Source organism: Mesocricetus auratus, unplaced genomic scaffold, assembly GCF_017639785.1.
Source record: "Mesocricetus auratus isolate SY011 unplaced genomic scaffold, BCM_Maur_2.0 Super-Scaffold_100044, whole genome shotgun sequence".
NCBI classification, from domain to species: Eukaryota; Metazoa; Chordata; class Mammalia; order Rodentia; family Cricetidae; genus Mesocricetus; species Mesocricetus auratus.
In genome coordinates, this window is record NW_024429221.1 from 7,865,495 (window position 1) to 7,878,692 (window position 13,198).

Here is a 13,198-nt window from a genome sequence, read left to right on the forward strand (position 1 = left end):
ACTTCTATGTTCCAACTATCTATGTAGGGATTCAAACACACTTCCTCGGAGAGTGTCTAATGAAACTAGTAGTGTTTCTGGGGGCATTTTTAGACTTGTGTCACAAATGAAATCTCATAACAAATTTAATTCTCTTACAGTGATAGTATCCTTAAAAGGGCTTCTAGTATATTTAGTGCTTTCTGGGTCTCTCCAACATCATTAGGTACTTTATTTCTTCAGTTTTCATGATCTCCTTCTTGCCTTCTAACTCTGTTCTAATTCTAGTAACATGTAGGAACTCTTTGTTGAGTCAGATCTAGTAGTGCCTATAATCTCTACTCTATGGGAGACTAGGGCAGGACTATTTCAAATTCAAGCTCAGCATAACTTACAGAGTGAGTTCCATGCCAGCCAGGGTCTGTCTCTCTCTCTCTCTATATATATATATATATATAGATAGATAGATAGATAGATAGATATAGATATAGATATAGATATATAGATAGATATAGATATATAGATAGATATAGATATAGGTATAGATAGATAGATATATCATAGCATATATGTCTATCCATATGGAATAACCTTCCAAAACAAACTAAAGCAATATCTCTCCCTTTTATCTCCATGTGACTTTGGCTGAAGTCTAGTCCTCTATGCTTCACTTTATGGCAGCTTAGCCTTTCTGTAGTATTTGACAAAGGTTACAATTTCTCTCTAAAATCTTGTCTTCATATGACTACTGTAATGCCAGAATCTCTTGTATTGTCTGCTAGCTTTTTGAGTTCCCCTATTTAAACTAATGAATTAGAACATAAATTCCTACTACTGTTTGATTTGACTTATATTTTTTTTTGTTGGGTGAGTGCTTCGACTCAAACCTATGACATTATGAATGCTAGATGAAGTGTTCTAGCACTAAGTTACATCCCTTCCTCTTTGATTTTTCAGACAGGGCCTCAGTAACTCTGGTTCTCTTTGAAGACAGCATCTTTTTGTCTCAACTTTCCCACATGCTAGAGTGACAGGCATGAACCAAGAACATCTAAGTTATTAGCTTACTTCTGTCACTTATGAGCTTTTTAATAGTGAGAAAATTATATCCCATTTTCTATGTATCTCAACTTCATTACCCACAAAAGAATATTACAATGAAGATTTAAAACATTTGTGAAGCAGTGTGATACAGAAATAATTGCCTAATTGTCATCATCACCACTATCAACTATCATTAATAATAACACTAGAACATCTATTATATTTTAGAAATTACTCATACACTTGCTTGTATTCTATGTTTTGCCTATACATACCTCAGTTATTAGAAGTGATTGGTGTTAGTAATTCAACCAATGTTTGTTAAAGGACCTTCTAGTATGAAGGTAGAGGGTATAAGCTATCTGTATTATACTTGCCTCACATGTGCAAGTTCCTAGGTCCCATGTCTAGTAACACACAAAACAGGATTCATGCTTTCAAACAGTTGTATGAATTTGAAAATGTGCAGTATATACAGTTGAGTTTTACTCAGTCATAATTTCTAGGAACTAGAAATAATTATGTTAAACAGTATTAAGCAGACAGGAAAACAAACATCATAGACTTTATGTTATGTGGAAGCAAACGTATAAAAAGCCCTAAAGGCAGTAAACTAACTATAAAGAATATGGAAGGAATTTAAAAGGTAGAGAAGAAAGTGAGAAGAGGTAACTGTAGGAAGTGGGGGTGATGAGAGCATTGTTTCAGCATGTATGATCATGAAACTCACTAATTTGTACAATTTGTATGATTTAATAATGTTAACTGTAGTAATCACAAATAAATATGAATGCAATAATGGACTCCTAACTTTCTACCTCTTAGCAAAGGGTTATTGCCTTCCCAGTCTGTGGATGGAAATGTAGGGACAGTGGTTTCTTACTTATCAACCTGGGTGAATGTGTAAGAACCTGAAAAGCACTGTCCCCTTTCGCAAGTCAAAACTCTCACTCATTGTGTTTCTCAAGAAGGTTGATAATGATGTCTTGATGGAATTTGATCTAGGTTTCAAGTTCCAAACATAATCATGGAATCTTGAGTGCTGCCACTCATTATAACAATACTGTTATCTTCTGTTTGTAAATTACCTGAAGAAGTAATCCCATGGAGGACTGGACTGGCTGTAAAGTCACCGCCAGTGGAAGCAGAAAAGAACAGTGGTGTAGAAGTTGAAGATGACAGTCTTTCTGCAATTGTGGAAACCAAAACATCAACATGACTTGACTGTGTTATAGAATGAGGACTGCTCAAAGTTACAGATGAGTTGCCTTTTGAAATGCTGGTTGTGGCAAATGAAGTTATTTCTTCTTTTGAAGAAAAGGTTGTTGTTTCAACAAAAGTTGTCTCATCTATACTAGTTTGTGGAACATAAGTGCTTTCCGGTGAAGGCATAGTAAAATTGGATTCTGAGAAGGATGTTGCCACAGTAGACTCTACAGTAGATGAAGAAGGGTGTAAGATGGTAGCTGATTCTACTGGAGTTTCAGTAAACTTTGAAGATAGAGTCTGATATGGAGTTGATATGTTCATAGCAGAAGTGACAGTAGTCTCCGACTCTGGCAAAATGAGAGTAGACACAGGACGTGAAGGTATGTTTGTTTGTAGGGACATGCTAGAGTCTCTCAATCCAGAAGTCAAATGGGAAAATTGCTCAGTATCAGATCTGGTAGTCTCTAAATAGTCAGGAAATGATGTAGACATAGCAGTCACCCAAATGTAGGAAGAAGCCCCCATTGTATAGGTATCCCTGGAAGATACAGGGGGTGCTGGTACAGAGGAACTTAGCTCATGTCCTGTACTGATAATCTTCATGCTGGTTACTTCGTATTGTGAGGAAGACTGAAATTTTTCTGTATCAGTAGTAACTTGAGGCAAGCCCGATATTTCAAGTGAGGTGCTGTTTAAATTTGGAGGCAAACTTGTTTCAGTTTCCAAGCTTCCGCTCAATGTGTCTGTTGTCTTAGAGAACCCAGAGGTGGGAAATGACATCTCAGGTAAAGAAGTAGAGTTTGAACTCTGTGGTGATAGAGAGGAAGCAGAATAAGGCAATGTCTTTGTTGGTGATATCAACAAGGAAGAGGAAGTCCCATCTGGTGAAACAGCATCAGATGCTGCAGTGTTTTGGAACTGGGGTCTAGGAGTGGGTATGTCCATACTAGTTACTTCAGTTCTGGTGAACATGTAAGATGTTTGTGAGGTCCTGGTATCCTTTGAAGTGGTTAACTCACCATTTTTCCAGCTTGGAAACAAAGTTGTAAGGTAAGCTAAGTTTGTGTCCTTTGCAGTCCTTTGAGAGGAGAGTCTTTGTCCTTCTGATGTGGAAGTAGCAGGAAAATGTGATGTTGTCTGATGTATTTCTGCAAAATTCACAGAGGAGGTTGCTTCATGGGATGGGGAGTCTGTCCGTGACAGTGACTCAGAACTGTTCAGAACAGACATGTTGTCTATGTTGAGAACTGTCTGAGTTACAGTAGAAAAGGCCTGAGTATCAGAAGTAGTGCCTGAAGTTTTCCAAAGAGTGGTGATTTTAGATGATTCTGTAGCATTAATTACTTGACTGATATCAATGTTTGGGATGGGAAGTGTAGAGACATTGGAAGTAGTTCCCGTAGAGATGTCTGTTGTCTTTGTGAAAGATGCAGAACTTGAAACAGATAGTCCATCATTTGAGTTAGTTTCTGTTCTTGAAAGCCCAGTGGAAATCCTAGTAGGCACTGTGTAAAGATCAGAACTAGATCTTGTCATCAAGTTAGTATATTCAGGCATGGTGAATTCTTGCTTTACTGATGTTAGGGGAAAAGCTTTCTGAGTTTCTCTGTGTGGAGATTCAGATAAGAACATTGGTGTTGAAAGTGTTGCATCCTCATTGTTTTGTGAGGTCATAATTACAGCTGTTATTCTTGATAGGCCTGAATTATCTAGGATAGTATCTTGGGAATTAACTCCAAGAATATTAGTTTCTACTCTGCTTGATGGGTTGTTTGAGAAAATGTGACTTGTCTTTAGGTTTCTTATGTCATATGAAGGACCTAGAGTTGAAAGCCTTGTGGCGTCTAGGCCTTGGATTGAGGTGCTCTTAGAAACTATATTTTTGTCTTTTCCAATTGAGGTTGTCTCTTGAATAGAAGTTACAAGTGCACCCACAAAACCAAGGGAAGAGACATTTTGTACTTGTGATGTAGAAGTAACTGGAGACAGTGAGGTCTTCTCAGTCACAGTTGATACTGAATCTGAAGAGGTGTGTTTTTCCTTGGGTAAAGAACTTATATGTGACTGTTCATCAAAACTGCTGTGTTCAGATATCAATGCTAAATGTGGAGATGTTTGAGGCTCTGGTGAAGAAAATTCTGTCATAGAAACAGTGGTTGCAGTGTCCCTGGACAGGGTTTCATATAATAAAGACCCAGAATTACCTGCCTCAAAGATGGTGGCTAATTCTTCTTTTGTGCTAGGGTAGGTAATGTGGCTGGGAATGCTTCCAGTGGTGATATCTTCTGATGCTGAGAAATAAGGAGGATTTTTTGTGGAGATTCTGTCAGCTGTCATGTACTCTGAAATGGAGAGGCCAGTAGTCATGCTTGGGGGCAACTGAGAAAAAACATTGTTGTGTGTTTTAGCAATGGTAGTCTCTTCAAGAATAGTAGTTTGTGGAAGAGATTGGCTCAGGGAAGAATCTGTTTGAGTCATAGTTCTAGAGGCATTGGAAAATGTGGCCTGTGAAACAGATATTGTAGTATCTACCAATGGATGCTGGAACATGGTTGAAAATGCAGTTTTAGATGAAACCGATGCAGGAGTGATAGAGGTTTTGGATTTGTGCATGGGAGTCCTGGCTTCCATAGTCATTTCTGCTTTAAGTGAAGAAGCAGAGCTTGTCTGTGAGAACTTGGTGGCCTGTGAAGTCTCTTGGCTTGAGTGTATACTACTGCTCCAATTTGGAAATGAAGTAGATAAATCATGTATATCCTTCCCAGTTGTGATTGCCTCCCTAGAAGTGGTGAAGGCAGAGACCACAGAACTAGGAGATGGGGTGCTGTGTTCTACTGTGGAAGTAACAGGGGAAGTTAAAGTAGGCCTATAAAGATATCCTGGAGAATCAGCAGGTTGGCTTCCTTTCAGAGCTGGAAATTTTGCAACTGATACATCTTCATAACTTTGACTTAAAAACGTGGATGTCTCTGTGACTAGTGGAGTTGGAAGGAAACTAGTGAGATTGTCAGACACTGAAGACATGGGTGATGCTTCCAGGGAGAGGACCATGTTTGATGTTACTTTAGAATCCCCAGTCTTGCTCGTATATAGTTCTTCTGATTCTGTGATGTTGGAGCTGACAATTCCACTGGATATATCTTCTGGTATAAAGTGCTGAAGTGTTGGAAGTGCTGTGCTATCAGGAGACATGGATACTGTTCTGGATACGGGAAGAGAGTAAGTGAAAGGCATTTCAGAATGACTACTAATGAAATCTGTGCTTGAGTTCACCTCAGGTATATTAGTTTGTGTTAGTGTGGTCAAGAGGGTAAATTTCTGTGTCCCAATATTTTCATGATCAAATGATGTTGATTGTGTAAGTGAAAGGGGGGATACTTGGATGGTGGGAGGGGTAGTGGGGAAAGCTATATTTTCAGATGACACTGAAGTAGGTGTGATGGTGTATTTGAATTGGGGTCCAGAACTGCTGGCTTCCATTTTTGGCTCTGGTGTGACTGAGGAAAATTTATTCATCTGTGAGGGTGAGAAATAATGTCCAGTGTTGGATCTTGACTCAGAGATGCTGCTCCAACTTGGACTATAAGCAGTCACAGGATCTGAACTTGTGTGTGAAGCTGTTGGGAACAGATCCCTGGTAACTGTGAAAACAGAAGCAACAGAATCAGGAGAATGACTACTGTGTCTCTCTGGCAAGGAAGCATCAGGGGTCAATGAAAGTAATCCTGGTGTTGTGGAATCTGTAGACATGGATCCTTTCCTAGGAGTAAATGTCCATGAGGCTGAAGCAGGACTGTTGAAAGGAACCATGGATTCTGAATGTGGAAATGAATGCATCCCACTGGTGTGGATGTCCTTGACTGAGTCAGTACTGGATGTGTCTGGGTAAGTCAAAATGTCTGATGTAACTGGAGATTGTCCCATGGGTCTGTTTGTCATCTCTTCTGTTTCTACACTGATGGTGGAGGTAGGGAGACTGATGGAGTTTCCAGTGGAAGTATCTTCTGATGATGACTGATGAGGGGCTGACAGGGATGTGCTCTCAGCAGAAATGGTGCTTGTCCTAGATTCAAAAAGAGAAGGGCTAGTGGGCAGGCCACTATGGCTAGGACTGGGTTTTATGTCTTCAGATGAATTGAAATCTGCCCATGCTGTCCTTGGGGAGGAAAGTGTGCCTGTCTCAATCTCCATACTTTCAGATGAGATTGGCTGTGAAGGTGAAAATCTGGTATGTTCCATGGTGGGCAGAATGGTTGTGAAAGTTTCCTTTTCAGGTGGGACTGATGTAGATGTGATGTTGTGTTGGACATGGGGTGTGTGAGACCCACCTTCCATGGTATTTGCTGGTGTGAATGAGGAAACAGAGGTTGTCTGTGAGATTTTAGAGAGTTGGGCAGTGTTGGAGCTTGGTATTGATTGAGTTACTGATCCTGAGGTTGTAAGTAATCTTGTAGGGATTGGGTCCTTAGCAACTATGAAGATAGAGGTGACAGAAGCAGGAGAGCTGGTGTTGTATTTCTTTGCATTGGAAGGAACTGGAAAATGTGAGGCTGTCTGGGGCATAGGTCTTGTTGAATGAGTCCCCTCCCAAGTTGAATGAGTCCATGATGGGGATGGAGGACTGGAAGAATTGTCTGTAGATTCTGAAAGTAGAAATGTCCATGCCCCATCTTCCATGTGATTTCCTTTTGTGACTGAGGAAACACTGGTCATTTCTGAGATATTTGATGATTGTGCAATATTGAAACTTGTCTGAGGGCTGCTACTTAAGCTTGGAATTGAATCAGTCCCAGGTACCAAGCTTGTGGACAAGTCTGTTGGGATTAGATTCTTAGAAATTGTGATTGCAGGGGCCATAGAACTAGTAGACAATTTAATGTGTGTGTCTTTCATGGAATAAATAGCAGAAGGTGAATATGGCTCATGTGGCATTGTAATGGAATCTGGTGACTTCGCTTCTTCCCAAGAAATAGGTGTGAATGTTTCTGAAGCAATACTGTTGGAAGATGCTGTGGCTTTTGAATGTGTAAATGTGTCCTTGATTGAGGCATAGGTTGATGTGCTTTTAGAAGTCACTATGTTTGATGTCACCACAGAATATCCAGTGTGACTGTTTGTCAACTGTTGTGATTTCATAGTGATGCTAGAAACAGGGGTCCCAATGGTGATTCCAATGGAAGTTTCTTTTGATGATTCATGCAGCTTTGTAAAGGATGTGTTCCCAACAGACATGTCTCTTGTCCATGATTCAGGAAGAGAAACATTTGTATGGTTAGGACCATACCTTGTGGTTAAATCCATGTTTTCAAGTGGGCTAGATTGCATCCAAGCTGAGTTCCAAACTTGCTTGGTAGTATGATGGGTAATAGGTAGGGATGAATTCATAGAACCTGCAAAAGAGTGACTATCACTTTGTGGTGATGCAGAATTAACAGGTGATGAAGAGTTTGTTCTGACTGTAGTTACCAAGGAATGTTCAAAGATGATTCCTTCTAGTGCTGATGATTTTGTCTTGGATGGAGTATCATAACTTGTGCCATGAAGACTGGATCTCTCTAACAATGGATAAGTCTGAGAGACACTGGAGAGCATTCCCAGCAGTGAGAACTTTTCTACTGTACTTTGGGAGACCATGTTTGGGGTCACATCATGTCCTGTCTCACTAGTGGTAATTTCTGTGCTGGTGATAGAGTTTGGGGGCCCAGTGGACATTTCACTGGAGGTTTCTTCTGGCTTGATTGACTGATGAGGACTTGAATAGGAAGTGCTGTAAGTAGGTTTTGTACTGGATATAACAACAGAATTAATAAAGGACACTTTAGTAGGACTAGGAGTAGGCTCTGTGGTTGAAATCACTTCAGGTATGTTAGTTTCCACCATAGTAAGAGTTCTGGATGTATCTGACAGCATAGTAGTATTTAATTCAGCCCCATTATGTGTGTCAGTACTTGTAGAATTTGATGCATTCACTGAAACAGAAACAGAGCTCTTTCCTGTGGCTTCAGGGATTAAAGTGGACAATGTGGTTTTAGGTACAATTGATTCAGATGATATATGGGGATCAGAACTGGTGTCCTCCAAGCTGTTCACTGCTTTTTGTGAGCTTCTTGTGTTTTTTAGAGTGGCCAAGTTTGAAGGAATGCTACTTCTCCAAAATAAAGTTGAAGAGGTCACTGTTGTGCTTGTGTCCAACATTCTTGTGCTTGTCTTTGGTGTTGCTCTGAGTACTGAAGCCATAGATCCAGTAGAACTATGTGGTTCTTGTAATGTTGATGCTACATAAGAAGGCAAGGTTGGTTTGGGTTTATTTGACATAGTGAGCTATTGATAAATAATAGTAATTATAAAAGAGTGATCTAATAATATCCTCAGGAACAGCCTTATATACACTCTTACATACGTATAAGGTGATTATAATCACATTTTGATTGACATCAGCATTAATCATATCTCTTTACATTCATCTAATGAGAGAAATTTTATCCTGGACTATATTTATGTTGTTCTAGGATAAAACATTTCTCACTTAGCATTTATATGTCTATATAAACATGTATTAAAATAATCATTGTAGGAATGGAGAGATGGCTCAGAGATTAAGAGCACTAGCTGCTCTTCAGAGGTCCTGAGTTCAATTCCCAGCAACCACATGGTGGTTTACAACCATCTATATTGAGATCTGGTGCCCTCTTTGGGCCTCTAGACATACATGCAGATAGAACACTATGCATAATAAATAAATCTTTAAAAACTAATCATTGCATAAATTGTATATTTCCCAGGTGAAATTGCATGAAATATAGCTTATAAATTAAACCTAAAGGCTTATAACTCTAAAAATGAGTCAGATTAGGTCAAAATTGCAGGGAATAAATGACTATAGAGTATTCAGTCCTAAATCATACTCCCTCTCTCTAATGTTCAGGAAGCCTCCTAGAAAAGGAAATAGAAAGTCTATAAGAACCAGATCTATAAAACAATGTCTTCTGGCTCTTCTCTTCTCTGAGGAGATGTTAAGCAGTCAACATGTAGAATGCCAGAGAAGTAACAATTCCCTGGACCTTTCTCCAGTAAGATAAGAAAAAGACCACATAGGAATACTTAGATTCATAGAAATGGGTTAATAATTAAGACAGAGCTAGCCAATAAGAAACCCTAATCACCAGCCAACAGTTTCACAATTAATCTAGCATCTGTGTGCTTCTTTGGGGAAGAGAAGGGTAGTGGGACCTGCGGGGCAAGAAAGCTCACATTACAAAATGGCACCAGAAACCTGTAGCATGAATTTCCATATAGAATGACAAAAGCTTAAAAGGAATTTTAGAAACAGAAGAACAGAGACAAGCACAGCTTCTTGATAGCTGTGTTTTCTCTGGTGGGTTCCGTTTTGCTAGAGACAATCAGAGACTCACGTGGCTCCTTTAAGGGAGGTTTTGTGACTCCACATAAACAGAAAAACTGCATGACTCTTTTAAGAGGCCCTGCTAACAATTGAATGGTGTGTACTAGCTGCTGGCAGTGGCAGTGACCACATCTCCAAGTGGCAGCATGCTGCTTTATGGCAGTGTAGACCAAGGTGGTGAGCACAGATCTCAGTGCTGGTGGTTAAAGTACCCTTGCCATCTTGGAAAGAAAGCAGCTAAAACAGTCATGGCTTTAATTTTAACACTGTTGTTTAGCAGATAAAAGACTTATGACCAGAAAAAGATAAACACATACAGTGAAGACAGATTCAAATAAAGAAAAACCTCTAAAGGTTTAGAGTGTGTTTAAAAATGTACACAGGCTTGGGAGAGAAAAGAAAAAGGAAAAAAGAAACAGAGTAGCTGGGTGTGGTGGCACATGCCTTTAATCCCAGCACTTCGGAGGCAGAAGTAAACAAATCTCTGTGGTTTCAAGGCCAGCCTGGTGTACAGAGTGAGTTCAAGGGCAGCCAAAGCTACACAGAGAAACCCTGTCTCAGTAAATGAAAAAAAAAGTAAAAGAAATAGAGTAATAATAAAAAATTTTTAAAGCCACATAAATATGGAAAATACACAGAGAGTCTAGATGCTGTATGCTATTGTGTTGTCTTTGAATTGTTTGACTGCTGAGGAAATTGCACCAACTGCTAAAAGAAATGCTGCTGGATTAATCCAATTTATATATTTTGAAAATTCTTTTTTGGGCCTTTTTAAAAAATTCTTCTTTTTTTCATCTTTATATTTTTTATTTAAATTAGAAACATGCATGGTTCAAAGGTCAATCCCAGCTAACCCCTTCTTCCTCCCAGCCCCACCCCAACCCTCCACCCCCAGCCCAGTCCCCACATCTTTCCCCAGAGAGAGTAAGGTCCTCCTTGGGGGGATCTCCAGAGTCTGTCATTTCATCCAGGGCAGGACCTAGGCCCTTCCCCATGTGTCCAGGCTGAGAGAGCATCCCTCCATGTGGAATGGACTCCCAAAGTTCATTTGTATGCCATGGTGAAAATGCTTTGACTTCTACATTTAAGTACAAGAACATGTTACTTGGGGAAAGAGGTTCTTTTCTTGTTTCCACAAAAGATTAAAAGCTGTGAATTCCTTCCAGTGTAATATGGTTTGATCAAGCAAGACCCCATGAAACAGTAGCCCAGATGATAATAACAGTCAAAACAGTTGAGATGATGCAGCCTTACAGACTACAACAGTCAGAATTTGGCCAGGTTTCTGGGTCTTCTTAGGCTCCCATAGACAGCACCCCCAAACAGCAGAAAGCATTTTGGAGAGAATGATGCCCGACTTCCCAAATATTGTTTATAAATATTTGTTTTCAATTAAATGGGGTTGGTTATAAATGGTTCATGATCACAAACAATCTCTTTATTAAGAAAAGTGGGAAGTATGATGTAGAAATGAATATTTTGCATTGGCATGGATTTTGGCTTAATGACTCAAATTTAAGGTCAATTTTGTTATATGTATATTTCTCCTCTTATTTAGGTGTTGTGTTTATACATCTCCTCTTATTTAGGTATTTGTTTATACAGCTCATTTAAAAATGTAATGTATAATTAAGTACAAATTATAGTTACCTATAATAGTCAAAACTTATAGATACATTAGTTAGGTTTTCTAGATATACAGAAAAATATTTGACATGGATAGATATTTTTCAAACCTTTCAAAGACCTACAGAATATGGCATTTAAAATAGTTTAGGTTTTTTTATGACAGTGATACACAACTGTTCCTGACCACACCAATTACTTCAAAGAGAAAAAGGTCATTAAAGAAACTCATTATAGAGTTTGTTTTCAGCATGGAGAGACTAGCCATTTGGGCAAGAAACCACTCTTGCCTAGACTATTTGATAGACTGGACATGGAGGACTCACAGGAAATTGACTGCTGAATTTGCAAAAAAAAAAAAAAGAAAGAAAGACAGTCCTGAGGAGTTCCTGCTTCATGGAAGAGTCTAGTAGACATTCTGCAAGACACAGAAAAATGACTGACAAACTGCCAGTGCAGGCAGACAGTTTAAAATCTCTGCATCACTGAAGATTCTGCCAGACACATTATGGCCTAAGGGCCAAAGATGGATGCTCCAACCTTACAGAGGAACTTTGGGTAACTGATCAGGTAGCAAGATGTCTCTGTCAATTCTTGAGTTTATGTACTATTCTTCTGTGGTCTTTGATGGAGTTAAAAACAGACAGTTATTGTTTTCTGTAGTTATAATAAAAAATGAGTTACACATAAGACTTTAGACTCACAAAGATAGGAGAGATGAGAGAATATTTTCTTTAAATTTTGCTAAACACTAATGGACTACATATTGTTAACTATAGTTCCCATTTGATAACTGTTCTGTTATATATAATTTTACTATGTTAAAGCTAAAACCCTTCTTTTTATTCAGACAGAAAAGAGGAGATAATGGAAGAATGTCTTTCTGTATATATGTTTGTTTTATTGGTTGATGAATAAAACACTGATTGACCAGGCAGGATGATAGGTAGGACTAGGAGACATGAAGAATTCTGGGAAGTGCAGGCAGAGAGGGGTGATCATATGGTCCCAGAAAGTGATGTAGCTGTGCAGAAACTGCCACTAACTAACCACAGAGGTCTGGAGGTATATACAAATAGGCAGGAAGTGACATAGCTGGAGAGAATGAGAATATAAGCAGGGACAAAGAGGAAATCCCTCTCATCTCTGCAGTCGACATGTAGGATGCCAGAGGAGTAGCAGGTCCCCATACCTTTCTCCAGTAAGAGAAGACCACATAGGAATACTTAGATTAATAGAATTGGTTTAATAATTAAGACAGAGCTAGCAAATAAGAAACCCTAGTCACCAACCAACAATTTCATAATAAAACAAAGCAAAAATATAAAAACAATTATCTTCTGAACATAATGGGAACATTGCCCTCACGAATCCATGGTGATTCTAACGGTCTATACAATATCTGTACAAGATCAACTCAATTAACATTCCAGCATGGGTGTGATACCTGAAGAGTTATTGCCAGTTGATTGTGAATCAGTTTTCTCCAAATATGTGACCCCTAGTAGATTGCCAATGCCCCCATGGATGATTGGACCTGCAACCTTACACATATAGCCAGCATTAATCAGACTCAATACGTCATTCAAAAAAAGAAGAAGCATAAGAGGGAGAAGGTGGAGGAGAGGGGCTGGAGACATGGCTCAGCAGGCTGCCATATCTGATAACCTGAGTTTGAATCCTAGGATGCAGACAGTGGAAGGAAAGAACCGATTCCTGAAAATTGTCCCCTGACTGCCACATGTACATTGGGATACACACACACACACACACACACACACACACACACACACTAAAATAAATATAAATGTAACAACAACTGATTATTCACAGAAGGACAGGACATAAAGTTAGGAGGAGGACATGTTTGAAAAGTCTGGGAAGGGTTGGAGGCAGAAGTGAAGGATAAATATAATAAAAATATATTCATATATGTAT

General features: G+C 39.1%; 1 protein-coding gene across 1 annotated transcript; it reads right to left on the reverse strand.

Moving 5' to 3' along the window:
- Window positions 1-2,031: 2,031 nt before the first annotated feature.
- Window positions 2,032-8,547, reverse strand: LOC121135871 (mucin-16-like). Its single transcript, XM_040735246.1, has 2 exons — window positions 4,844-8,547; window positions 2,032-4,600 (listed from the first exon to the last, which is right to left on the reverse strand). Exons 1-2 carry the CDS (start codon window positions 8,545-8,547, stop codon window positions 2,032-2,034), a joined length of 6,273 nt encoding a protein of 2,090 aa, XP_040591180.1.
- Between the last annotated feature and the right edge of the window lie 4,651 nt (window positions 8,548-13,198).